General features: G+C 54.5%; 1 protein-coding gene across 3 annotated transcripts in view; it reads left to right on the top strand.

Moving 5' to 3' along the window:
* CUX1 (cut like homeobox 1) overlaps positions 1-13,540 on the top strand; it is a 465,449-nt gene that overhangs the window by 440,370 nt on the left and 11,539 nt on the right. For all 3 annotated transcript variants that reach the window (XM_064375707.1, XM_064375706.1, XM_064375705.1), the window contains exon 15: positions 13,280-13,407. In XM_064375707.1, coding sequence (XP_064231777.1) covers positions 13,280-13,407 — 128 coding nt within the window. The remainder of the gene's footprint in view (positions 1-13,279; positions 13,408-13,540) is intronic.

Raw genomic sequence — 13,540 nt, 5'->3', positions numbered from 1 at the left:
AGCCACTCAGGGCCAGGGGTGTCTCGAGAGTTGCCCCAAATGCCGGCCCCCTCAGACAGGAGGGCACTGCATAAAACCCTAAGAGCTGGTCAGTCACAGTGGCTCACACCCGTAATCCCAGAACTTTGGGAGGCCGAGGTGGGAGGCTGAGACGGGCAGATCGCTTGAGGTCAGGAGTTCAAGACCAGGCTGACCAACATGGTGAAACCCAGGCTCTACTAAAAATAAAAAAATTAGCCAGGCATGGTGGCATGCACCTGTAATCCCAGCTAGTCAGGACGCTGAGGGAGGAGAATCGCTTGAACCCGGGAGGCGGAGGTTGCAGTGAGCTGAGATTGTGCCACTGCACTCCAGCCTGGGCAATAGAGTAAAACTCAGTCTGAAGGGAAAAAAAACAAAACCTAAGAGCTCTGCCAGTTTGGTGTTTGACAGGCTTAAGTCTGACATGGTTAGTTTTCTGTTTGCTAGTTCAGGTATGCCCCCATGTATTTAAAGATCTGCTAACTAAATTAAAATGAGAAATATTAAAAAAAAAAAAAAAAGGAAGAAAAAAGGAAAGAAAGAAAAGAAAGAGGGGAAGGAAGGAAGGAGAAGGAAGGAAGGGAGGGAAAGAGAAAGAAAGAAAGAGAGACAGGGAGGGAGGGAGGGACAGCTGTGCACAGTGGCTCATTTCTGTCATTCCAAGCCTAGCACTTTGGGAGATCAGGGCAGGAGGATCACTTGAGCCCAGGAGTTTGAGACCAGCCTGGGCAACATAGTGAGGCCCCATCTCTACAAAAAATAAAAAGTTAGCTGAGTGTGGTGGCATGCACCTGTAGTCCCAGCTACTCTGGAGGATGAGGCGGGAGGATCGCTTGTGCCCAGGAGTTCCAAGGCTGCAGTAAGCTTTGATGGCACCACTGCACTCCAGCCTGGGCAACAGAGCAAAACCCTGAATCTAAAATATAAACAAATAATTTAAAAAAAAAAAAAAAAAAAAAGCTTAGCTCAAACTCTTTTTCCTCAGAAAGTCTCCCCAAGGGACTTTTTTTTTTTTTTTTGAGATGGGGTCTCAGGCTGTCGCCCAGGCTGGAGTGCAGTGGCTCGATCTCGGCTCACTACAACCTCTGCCTCCCAGGCTTAAGCAACCCTCCTACCTCAGCCCCCCAAATAACCGGGACCACACGTGTGCGCCATCATGCCTGGCTAATTTTTGTAGAGACAGGGTTTCACCATGTTGCCTAGGCTGGTCTTGAACTCCTGAGCTCAGGAGATCCACCCACCTGGTCCTCCCAGAGTACTGAGATTATAGGAGTGAGCCACTGTGCCCGGCCTCCCCAAGTGCTTCTAAAGTGAGAGTTAATTAAACAAAACTGCAGTTGCACCTGGTTTTTCAGGACCAGCTGTGGAGGCAGAAAAAGAGTGAGATTTCATCCTCTGACTGCAATTGGGCAATGCCCCCATTCCAGTCAAATGGCTCAGCCTTGGTCTTCCTCCCTTCCCTGCAGTTAAATAGGTCTGAACAGAACTGTGTTCTTTGCTGTTGTTTGAGACTCTCTCTGTTGCCTTGGCTGGAGTTCAGTGGCGCAATCTCGGCTCACTGCAACCTGCATCTCCTGAGTTCAAGCAGTTCTCCTGCCTCAGCTTCCCGAATAACTGGGATCAGAGGCGCGTGCCATGACGTCTGGCTAATTTTTTGTATTTTTTTTTATTATTGCATTTTAGGTTTGGGGTACATGTGAAGAACGTGTAAGATGGTTGCATAGGTACACACATGGCAGTGTGATTTGCTGCCTTCCTCACCATCACCTATATCTGGCATTTCCCCCATGCTATCTCTCCCCAACTCCCCACCGGCCACTGTCCCTCCCCTATGTCCCCCAACAGACCCCAGTGTGTGATGCTCCCCTCTCTGTGTCCATGTGTTCTCATTGTTCAGCACCTGCCTATGAGTGAGAACATGCGGTGTTTGATTTTCTGTTCTTGTATCAGTTTGCTGAGAATGATGGTTTCCAGGTTCATCCATGTCCCTACAAATAATTTTTTGTATTTTCTGTAGAGATGGGGTTTTACTGTGTTGGCCAGGCTGGTCCTGAACTCCTAACCTCAAGTGATCTGCCCACCTTGGCCTCCCAAAGTGCTGGGATTACAGGTGTGAGCCGCTGTGCCCTGCTCCTGATTTGTTTTTGTTTCATTTTGTTTTGTTTTTGAGATGGAGTCTGACCCTATCGTCCAGGCTGGAGTGCAATGGCACGATCTCAGCTCGCTGCAACCTCTGCCTCCTGGGTTCAGGCGATTCTCCTGCGTTGGCCTCCCAAGTAGCTGGGATTATAGGTGCCCGCCACCACACTTGGCTAATTGGTTTTATTATTATTATTTGGTACAGACAGGATTTTACCACGTTGGCCAGCCGCATCTGGAACTCCTGACCTCAAGTGATCCACCTGCCTCAGCCTCCCAAAGTGCTTGGGTTTCAGGCGTGAGCCATGGCGCCTGGCCAGGTTTCTTATTTGATGCTCTGAGGATACATAGTCGCACATAGACAGGGGCACGATGTGGTGATGAGATTTATCTGAGCACTTGAATTGTCCGCAGTGGTCCTGTGCGCTTCTGTTTAAAAGCCCCTCCGAGTGGCTGCCTGAGGGTGTGTTGTTCCTCTCCACGGTCCTAGCATGCCAGCTTTGGGGACACGCAGCTTACTGGTGTCTACCCCGCCCATCACTGGTTCCTGTGAGGTGGCAGAGGCCTGGGCCTCCGTGCACGGACCCACCCAGGGAACTGGGAGCGCTCCACAGAGCTGCTGTGATGTTGCCAGGCTCCCTCTTCTCGTGGGAGGAACAGACAGGAGATGTAATAGATAGTGAATTAGATAGTTGCTTTGAAGGTGATCAGTGTTAATGGGAGAAAAATAAGGAGGATGGGAAGAGCAAGTGAAAAGGGGTAAAGTGTTTTTGTTTTGATTTGTTTTTGTTTTTTTGGAGACAGAGTCCGCTCTGTCACCTAGGCTGGAGTACAATAATGGTGCGATCTCGGCTTACTGCAACCTCCACCTCCCAGGTTCAAGTGATTCTCCTGCCTCAGTCTCCCAAATAGCTGGGATTACAGGTGCACATGCTACCACGCCCTGGTAATTTTTGTTACTTTTAGTAGAGACAGGGGTTTCATCATGTCCATGCTGGTATCAAACTCCTGACCTCAAGTGATCCACCCACCTCAGCCTCCCATAGTGCTGGGATTACAGGTGTGAGCCACTGCGCCCAGCCAAAAATGGTTAATGTTTTCAATTGGGTGGTCAGGGTAGGCTTCCCTAACAGTTCACTTCTTTGTTTATTATCTTTTTCTTTTTTTTGGACAGGGTCTCACTCTGTCACCCAGGCTGAAGTGCAGTGGCGTGATCATAGCTCACTGCAGATTCCAACTCTTGGGCTCAAGTGACCCTCCCAGCCTCCCCAGTAACTGGGACTACAGGCCCACGTCACCACTTGTGGCTAATTTTGTATTTTTTGTAGAGACCAAGTCTTGCTATGTTGCCCGGGCTGGTCTCTAATTCCTGGCCTCAAGCGATCCTCCCGCCTCGGCCCCCCAAAGTGCTGGATTATAGGCATTGTTGCCCAGGCTGGAGTACAATGGTGCAATCTTGGGTCACTGCAACCTCCCCTTCCCAGGTTCCCAGACAGAAGTTAACTTCTGAACAGTCCTAGCAGAGGTGAGGGCGCAAGCCCTCCAGATGTCAGAGGGAAGGACATGCTAGGCAGTGGAGCCACCAGTTCAAAGGTCTCGTGTAGCTGGGTGTGGTGGCTCACGCCTGAAACCCAAGCACTTTCCCAGTGCTTTGGGAGGCCAAGGCGGGCGGATCACAAAGTCAGGCGTTTGAGACCAGCCTGGCCAATACGGTGAAACCCCGTCTCTACTAAAAATACAAAAATTGGCTGAGTGTGGTGGCACGTGCCTGTAGTCCCAGCTACTCGGGAGGCTGAGGCAGGAAAATCTCTTGATCCCGGGAGGCGGAGGTTACAATGAGCCGAGATCACACCATTGTGCTCCAGCCTGGGCAACAAGAGCAAAACTTCGTCTCGTGGTGCAAATGTGTCTGGAAACCAGCATGGCCACAGTACTGTGACCAGGAGGAAAAGTGGGAGGTGATGAGATCAGAGAGACCAGGGAGAGGAGGGGCATGGGGACCTTGTTGGCTGTTGCAGAGGCTTTGACTTTTTACTCAGAGTCACCTGGGGGCCGTTGGAGGGTTTGAACAGAGGGTCGCGATTCTGGTCGGGGAACAGGAAGAAGGATTTATTGGCAGGAGTGAGTAAGGAGCGGTCAGCACAAGGGAAGCCCTCAGAAGCACAGGGCCCACCACTCACCCAAGAGGCCACAACTGAGGTTGCATTTGACCCCAGGGTATCCCAGATGAGCCACTTCTCAGCCACCGTGTCTGATCAGTTTCATCTGCATTGAATTCGGTCAAAGCCTGCTTCTTTGTGCTGTGGGTCTTCTGGCGGTCAGGGAACTTGGCCCTGCGTACGGCCTCAATCACACGCTCCTGGTTCTGCGCTTGGTGCGGATGGACATGACCCGGCCATCGTGAACCCTGTCTGTTCCACCCCGGGGGTCTCCAAAGGCACCCCAGATACATGCCTGGTGCCTAGACCAGAGACAGCACGAGGTCAGACACACAAATGTCCATGGGACAGAATTGTCTCCAAGGTTCCTCAGAGCAACCCATATAAGAAACAGACTGTGTGGCCAGGCGCGGTGGCTCACGCCCGTAATCCCAGCACTTTGGGAGGCCGAAGCGGGTGGATCATCTGAGGTCAGGAGTTCAAGACCAGGCTGGCCAACATGGTGAAACCCAATCTCTACTAAAATACAAAAAAAAAAATTAGCCTGGCATGGTGGCAGGTGCCTGTAATCTCAGCTACCTGGGAGACCGCGGCAAGAAAATCGCTTGAACCCTGAAAGCAGAGTTTGCAGTGAGCAGAGATCAAGTCACTGTACTCCAGCCTGGGCAACACGAGTGAAAATCCATCCCCCCACCCAAAAAACAGAAACAGACTGCATACTTTACCGAGGAGGCTACTGTTTGCAACCACTGCACCCTACGAGGTCACTGTTTTTTTTTTACAGACAGGGTCTCATTCTGTTGCCCAGGCGGGAGGTCAGTGGCACAATCATGGCTCACTGCAGCCTTGAGCTCCTGGGCTCAAGCAATCAACCTGCCTCAGCCTCCCAAGCAGCGGGGACAGACGTGACCCACCACATGTGGCTAATATTTTTATTTTTTGTAGAGACAGTCTGGCTATGTTGCCCAGGCTGGTCTCAAACTACTGGACTCAAGCAATCTTCCTGCCTCAGCCTCCCAAAGTGCTGGGATTACAGGCATAAGCCACTGTACCCAGCCAACTTTTTAAAAGGCTCTCTCTGGCCACTGCTTTGTGACCAGATCATATGTGGTAGAGAGAGGCTGATGAGGAGGCTGATGCCATCATCACAATGAGAGGTGGTCATGACTTGGACCAGGTGGCAGCAGTGGTAAAAGGGGACTGGATTCTGGAGATACTTTGAAGGTAGAGCCAAAAATGAGACTTAAGGCAGGCACGGTGGCTCATGCCTGTAATCCCAGTACTTTGGGAGGCCAAGGTGGGTGGATCACTTCAAGCCAGGAGTTTGAGACCAGCCTGACCAACATGGTGAAACCCCGTCTCTACTAAAAATATAAAAATTATCCAGGCATGGTGGCTCATGCCTGTAATCCCAGCTACTTTTGAGGCTGAGGCAGGAGAATCGCTTGAACCCAAGAGGTGGAGGTTGCAGTGAGCTGAGATCGCGCCACCGCACTCCAGCCTGGGCGACAGAGGGAGACTCCATCTCAAAAAAAAAAGAGAGACTTAAGACAGATTCAGTATCAGGAGTGATGGAGAGGAGTGACGCTACCTCCTGGGGTTTGGTCTGAGCCACCGAAGGGTCACAGAGAGCTGGATCAGGCTAGTCTCTGCCTAGCCCTACAGATGTCACCTCCCGAGGCTGGGCTACAGGGGGTCCACACTCGGGCTTGGGGAATGCAGACTTGGGGAGGAAAGAATCAGGCTGAAATTCAGACTTGCTAAGGTTGAAATACCAGCAGAAGTTCAAGTAGAAGATAAATCCAGGGAGAGACGTGGACTGGAGTCCCACCCTGGGGAGCCATCGGCTTGTCAGTGACATCCTGGGTGGCCAGAGCAGATGAGAGGGCAGAGTGAGGCATCTGTGGCCGGTCTCTGAGCAGCAGCAGCAAGGAGCTTAGCGGGGAGGGCAAGGACCAGCCAAGGAGACAGGGACTGAGCAGCCAGCCTGGGGAGGAGGCCCAGGAGGGTCGGTGACCTGGAAACTCAGATGAGAGCCGAAAAACAAGGACACAGCAACGTGTGGAGGTCACTGGGGACCTTGGCAAGGGCAGTCCGTGTCAGGGGCGGCCAAGTCTGATGGGAAGGGCTTGAGGAATTGGAGGAGCGGAACTGGACGCTTGAGAAGAGACTTCTTCAAGGAGTTTTGCCAGAGGGGGGTCAAAGGAAGGGGTGTATGTGCATGTGCACACACCTGCTGGGAGAACGAACATGCCTACATGCATGTGAAGGGAGAAGCAAGAGCTGGTGCCGCAGGAGACACCATTGTGTAGGGGTGAGAGCATGGGGAGCCGGCTGGGGGCTCGGCGGTCACCTGTGGCTACCTGCAGGATCTACAGGCGCAGAGGCAGGGAGGGGTGAATGAGGCACCAGCTTGGCCCCCTCAGTGTCTGCACCGAGTGTGTGTGTGCACCGAGTGTCTGCACCACTCCTACCTGGCCTGCAAGTGATTTAATAAGACCGGGGTGGCCAGCCGCAGTGGCTCACATCTGTAATCCCAACAGTTCAGGAGGCTGAGGCGGGCGGATCACCTGAGGTCAGGAGATTGAGACCAGCCTGGCCAACATGGCGAAACCCCATCTCTACTAAAAATACAAAAATTAACTGGGCGTGGTGGCGCATGCCTGTAATCCCAGCTACTCGGGAGGCTGAGGCAGGAGAATCGCTTGAACCCAGGAGGTGGAGGTTGCAGTCAGCCGAGATCACACCTTTGCACTCCAGCCTGAGTGACAAGAGCAAAACTCAGTTTCAGAAAAAAAAGACAGGGGCCCCCTGCAACTTCAGGAAAACCATGGGGATGACACCACTGGCCTTGCTATCTGACTCTAATTATGCTAAGTCTCTGCATTTAATTCTTCTGCAGTCAGAAATCATGCCTAGACCTTTTTTGGGCATGGGGTGGAGGGGGACAGGGTCTTGCTCTGTCACCCAGACTGGAGTGCAGTGGTGCAATCATAGCTCTCTGAAGCCTCGAACTTCTGGGCTCAAGCGATCCTCCCACCTTAGCCTCCTGAGTAGCTGGGACCACAGGTGCACGCCATGACACCCGGCTAATTTTTGCATTTTTTTGTAAAGATGAGGTTTCACCATGTTGCTCAGGCTAGTCTCAAACACCTGAGCTCCAGCAGTGCTCCCAACTTTGCCTCCCAAAGGGGCGGATTCCAGCCGTGAGCCACCGCACCCAACCCTCCTGAAGTCTTGACCTTGAAGATGCTTCGATTCCCTCCCCCGCTCTGTGAGGTGCACCCTCGGGGGTGTCTTTCCAGGTTCTCCCAGAAGATGAGGTTCCACAGTCTTTCCTGAGGGGAAGGGGACCGTCTTGGGACCTTGCCCCACTGACTCCTTTTCTGAGCCCCTCCCCCTATCTGATGCTCACTCATCCACCCTTCACCTGTCACCCCTCTCTCCCCTAAATGAAGCCTGTCCCTCTCTCCTGGGTTTCCAGGTTGCAGATGCTCCATTCCACACACTCCATGCATCTCAAGATCCCCTCTCTGGCTGGGTGTGGTGGCTCACGCCTGTAATCCCAGCACTTTGGGAGGCTGAGGCAGGTGCATCACCTGAGGTCAGGAGTTTGAGACCAGCCTGACCAACATGGAGAAACTCCGTCTCAACTAAAAATACAAAATTAGCCAGGCATGGTGGCGCATGCCTGTAATTCTAGCTACTTGGGAGGCTGAGGCAGAAGAATCCCTTGAACCCAGGAGGCGGAGGTTGCGGTGAGCCAAGATCGCGCCATTACACTCGAGTCTGGGCAACAAGAGCGAAACTCCATCTCAAAAAAAAAAAGGTCACCTCTCTGGCACACGTTACCCCTCTTACACCTCTGCAGCCCTGCACGTGCCCACCACCTTGACGACGACGCCATCACCTCACTCAGCCTCTCTATAGCTTCTGACCCCCGACCCTCCTTATTCATCCCTCCTCACCTTGGCGCCTTCCCGGTTTCTCCTCTGCCTCCCGCCGCCTCTTCTCAGGGTCTTGGCGGGACCCGCTTTGTGGGTCACCCCGACAGGTTCTGGCCGCACTCACACAACAGCACTCTCTCTGGACTTGTCCACCGCCCCTGATTTTCTGTATTAGCCGTTCTTGTATCGCTATAGAGAAATACCTGAGGCTGGGCAATTTATCGAGGAAAGAGGTTTGTTTGGCTCATGGCTCTGCAGGCTGTACCAGAAGCGTGGCGCTGGCATCAGTTTGGGTTCTGGGGAGGTGTTGGACCTTTTACTCATGGCTAAGGCAAAGTGGGAGCAGGCGTGAGACGTGGGGAGAGCAGGAGGGAGAGAGAGAGAATGGGGGTGGGGAGGCGCCTTAAACAACCAGATCCCCATCTCAAAGACACCACCACGCCGTGAGGGATCCGCCTGTCCCCTAAACACCTCCCACCAGGACCCACTCCTAGCACTGGGGATTAATTACATTTCTTTCTTTTTTTATTTTTTTTTTTGAGACAGTGTCTCACTCTGTCACCCAGGCAGGAGTGCAGTGGCACAATCACGGCTCACTGCAACCTCTGCCTCCTGGGCTCAAGTGATCCTTCCATCTCAGCCTCCAGAGTAGCTGGGACTACAAGCACACACTACCACACTGAGCTAATTATTTTATTTTTATTTTTTTGTAGAGACGAGATTTTTCCACATTGCCCAGGCTGGTCTTGAATTCCTGGGCTCAAGTGATCCTCCCTCCTCAGCCTCCCAAAGTGCCGGGGTTATAGGCAGGAGCCACTGCAAACGGCTTGATCATATTTCAACATGAGATGTGGACAGGGATGAATATCCAAACTGTGTCATTCCACCCTGTCCCCCTCACCCAAATCTCATGTCCTTCAGGCTGGCATGCGATGGTGCCATCTTGGCTCATGGCAACCTCCGCCTCCCAGGTTCAAGCGATTCTCCTGCCTCAGTCTCCTGAATAGCTGGGATTACAGGAGCCCACCACTATGCCCGGCTAATTTTTTTTTTTTTTTTTTGTATTTTTAGTAGAGATGAGGTATCACCATGTTGGCCAGGCTGGTCTCGAACTCCCGACCTCAGGTGATCTGCCCGCCTTGGCCTCCCAAAGTGCTGGGATTACAGGTGTGAGCCACCGCATCGGGCCCCAAAGTCCTAACTTATTCCAGCATTTTGGTCACAACCATCAAACCCATCTCTAAGAAGTTCCAAACTTTCCCTCATCTTTCTGTCTTCCTCCAAGCCCCGCAAATTCTTCCAGACTCTAACGGTTGAGTCCCTAGATCTCCTCAACCTGCCTCTCCCGGCCAGGCCCATGGGTCCAATCCTAGCACATGTATGCCCTTAACTGTTCACAAGCACCTTCGTGCATACCAGAGCCAAGCCAGGCAGCTGCCCGCCCCTTCCCACAGGGGGCCAGGCCCGGGCCTCCCCACCTGGGTTCTGTACAGCAGTGGGGTCCCCAGCTCTCTCTCCAGCTCCTTCTGTGGACTTGCACCAGAGCCCTGTACCCCAGAGAATGAAGAGCTTCCCCAAGATGGTGAAATTCATAAAAGGCAGGGCCAGAATGCAAGCCCAGTTCTGGACTGGACATCAAGTGGTCACCTGATGTCATCTGTCACCCAGGTTGGAGTGCAATGGTGCCATCTCAGCTCACTGCAGCCTCACTGCAACCCGGAGATGTGAGCCCCCCACTTCCCCACCTGCATGTTCCAGCCTCCAGCAGAGGAGGCAGGGTGAGGCAGCGGTGCGGGGAGGGGACCCTCCCGTGGCAGGTGAGGCCCTGTCCTCTCAGAACCTCTAAGTAAGGTCCCTCTCTCGGGGAAGCCCGCACAGCCAGTCTCCTGGCCTTCGTGTCCTCCCAGCGTGGAGTGACAGTTTCAAAGCACAGCTCTGGCTGCCGCTGGGATCCAGCTGGACTCTGGGACAGTGCCCAGATCCTGTCCCCTGCAGCCTCCGGTTCCCTGTCCACACCCCCTCACACACACACCCAGAGCCTTCCCTCCAGCCTCACTGCCTTCCAGCCTCCACTGCCCCGTCTTACCCAGCCTGTTCTCTCTGCCTCATGAGCAGCCACTGCCCATTTCTGCCACCTGTGCAACCAGCCTGCGCTCCTATCACCCCAAGCCACCTCTTCAGGGATGACCTCCCCCAACCACTCAGCCCTGTGCCCCGAGATCCCCTCAGGAGCTAACCCAGTGCCCAGAGCATCTGCAGCAGCAGCAATGGCCAGAATTAACCCATGGGCCCTTGCCAGGCTAGTGGGCCACCAGCTGGGAACTGAGGTAGCCTAGGATAGAGGGTTGGCAGCCAGGGCGCTCACACCTGCACAGAAATGTCACATATATGCACGGCAGGACCGTGTGCCCACCCCTGCAGCACCCAGGGACCAGGCCCACGCACCCCATCATCTCCCTGGTGCCCACGGACGGTCACTCCCACCCCAGGGACCTGACCGAGACCACACTGGGGTGGCCACAGACGGGGGACAGATAAAACACAGTGTGAGGAATCATCTCAGCAGCTTTTTATCCACCCCTCTTGCCAGACACACACCTAGGGACATAAGGCTCACTCTGGCTGGGCAAAAGTCACCTCTCTAAAGGTTCCCCATCTCAGGCCTGTCTCTTTGTCCCCCAGGCCCTCATCCCTGAGGTGGAATGTGGCTTACCTGAGCCTTGTTGGGGCTTAATGCCCTCTTTTTATCCCAGGAACCTGTCCCCATGGGATCAGTCCCAGCACAGTTCTTGCATGTGCTCCCAAGGTGCTTCTCCCAAACTGAAGCATCCCCTCCCTTGCTCCAGGCACTTCACCTCTATTAACGTGACCCTAGTTTCCGTTAGCTTTCTGGTGGTTTCCTCTCCCTACATCTCACAACTGCTGTCCACCTCCCTTCCTAGGCATGCGTGGCTTAGGAGGGGAGGTGGACAGCATCCCATTCCAGAGGCCAGGGCCCAAGGACGCTACACTCAGGCCGGGAGGTGAGGCCATATGTAGTATCTCTGGACTTCTCCCCATGGGGTCTGCTTAAAGCCCCTGCAGGTGGCCAGGGCCAGCCCCCAACCCTGCCCCCCACCCAGTCCTCCCTCCAAGGCCTGGTCCTGCCCTGAGGTCCTGCCTCTTCCCTCGTCCCCTCCTCACTTCTGCAGATACCACCTGCCTGCCAGGTACCCAAGGGCTCAGTGAATGTCTGAAGGAAGAAATCCATTCGGGGGTCCAGCATGGTGGCTCACGCCTGTAACCCCAGCACATTGGGAGGCTGAGGCAGGGAGATCACTTGAGGTTGGGAGTTCGAGACCGGCCTAGACAACATGGTGAAACCCCATCTCTACTAAAACTACAAAAATTAGCCGGGCGTGGTGGTGTGCACCTGTAATCCCAGCTACTCAGGAGGCAGAGGCAGGAAAATCGCTTTAACCCAGGAGGCAGAGGTTGTAGTCAGCAGAGATCGCGCCACTGCACTCCAGCCTGGGTGACAGATGAGACTCTGTCTCAAAAAAATAAAATAAAATAGAGCCAGGCACAGTGGCTTATGCCTGTAATCCTAGCACTTTGGGAGGCTGAGGTGGGTGGATCACCTGAGGTCAGGAGTTCAAGACCAGCCTGGCCATCATGGTGAACCCCAATCTTTAAAAAAATAAAATTCATTTTGGGGCTGAATGAGGCGAGACTCTGGTGTGAGGAAGGGCTTAGACAGAGCTGGGGATGGATGCCTTGGGTTTGGTCCCAGCTCGGGAAGCCTCTGTTCTTTGACTGTAAAATGTGGACTGTCTTTTCTGACCCATCTATAAGGGCTTGGTGTGCAGTGGGAACCCAGGAGCATGTGTGGGTAAGGCTAGGCTGCTCCCATCCTGGCCCAGGACGCTGAGCTGGGACAGCCGGTCAGCGTGCCGTGCAGTCAAGGCTGAGTCCGGAGGAGGGCGCACGGACCATCCCCCTCCTTGCCGCCATCCTCCGGCACTGCCCACTGCCTGCAGCCTTTGTGCATTTCTGAGGCCACAGTGCCCCCTGGCGGCCGCACAGCCTACCCCGAAGGACAGCGTCCTGGGTCTCATGCCTTGGTCGCCCTCTCTGCAGCCCCGACAGCTCACCCTGTGCACAGTTTGTTGTCACTATGTTACAAATGGGGACCCAAAAGGGGGAATCCAGCAGCCCTGAGTTGCACAGTCCACAAGCAACAGGGCCAGACATCACCCTCGGGGATGCCCTGCTCCGCGGCCACTGATGTCTGCCTGCCGATGCGTGCTCGGGTCTGGGGGCCTTCCCTGACACCTCCCACCCTCCTGCAGGGCAGGAAAGTCACAGTTGGGTGTTTTGTTATAAAGATGACCCTGGCACCTGGAAGGGGGTAGAGAGAGACAGGGCTGGGGGTGGGGGGACTCCTTGGGGGCCAGCCCGCTCTCACCACTGCAGCTGGACCCTCTGTTGGGGGTGGGACCAAGCAGCTTTGCTGTCAGCCCAGAGGTGGGGCCCCTATGCACCCTCACTGCACCCCCACACACACAGCTTTCTCTGCCTCTCCTACCCCCAGGCTTCCCTCTGGACAGTATCTCAGAGCATCAGCCCTGGAAGCAACTTGAGCCTCCTTGCCCCTCATGACAAGCAAAGTGAGGCCCAGAAAAGGAAAGGGGCTGGCCAGGCCCTCCAGACGGCCAGGGGCAGAGCCACATTGCACCGGTTTCTCCTAAATCCCTGACTCGAGCTTCTTCCCCTACCCAGAGGGTTTCGCCCATCCAGAGAGTGCTTGGGGCCAGGAGTGCCTCTGACAGTCAGGGAAGGCTTCCTGGAGGAGGAGGCCCTAGGTCTAATGGGGTCTTCTAGGCAGCGGCAAGTAGGAGGGGAATAGCCAGCGCTCTCATGGCATCCAGACAGCCCTGCTTCCAGACTGTAGGTTGGAGAGGCAGAGCCAGGGGAGGGCGCCAAGGATCCCACCAGGCTCCCTCTGACAGCCATGTCTTCCTTTGGCCACAGGACGCTGTGCGGAGCTGCAGGTCCGTGTCACTGAAGCTGTGGCCACAGCCACTGAGCAGAGAGAGCTGATCGCCCGCCTGGAGCAAGACCTAAGCATCATTCAGTCCATCCAGCGACCCGACGCTGAGGTAAGCCCACCCCCCTGCCCCATGCCCACCTTGCTGCCTGCCCAGGGTTCTTTGAGCCTCTGCAAACACTGACTTCTCAGATAAGCCCGTGTATCAGGCAGCTGGTGACAACCCAAAGGGGCTGTCACATAAA

Source organism: Aotus nancymaae, unplaced genomic scaffold (assembly GCF_030222135.1).
Source record: "Aotus nancymaae isolate 86718 unplaced genomic scaffold, 86718_ANA_hifiasm-v0.15.2.pri h1tg000012l, whole genome shotgun sequence".
NCBI lineage: Eukaryota > Metazoa > Chordata > Mammalia > Primates > Aotidae > Aotus > Aotus nancymaae.
Note: the sequence above shows the minus strand (reverse complement) of the source record. Positions and strands in the feature narration are given on the sequence as shown.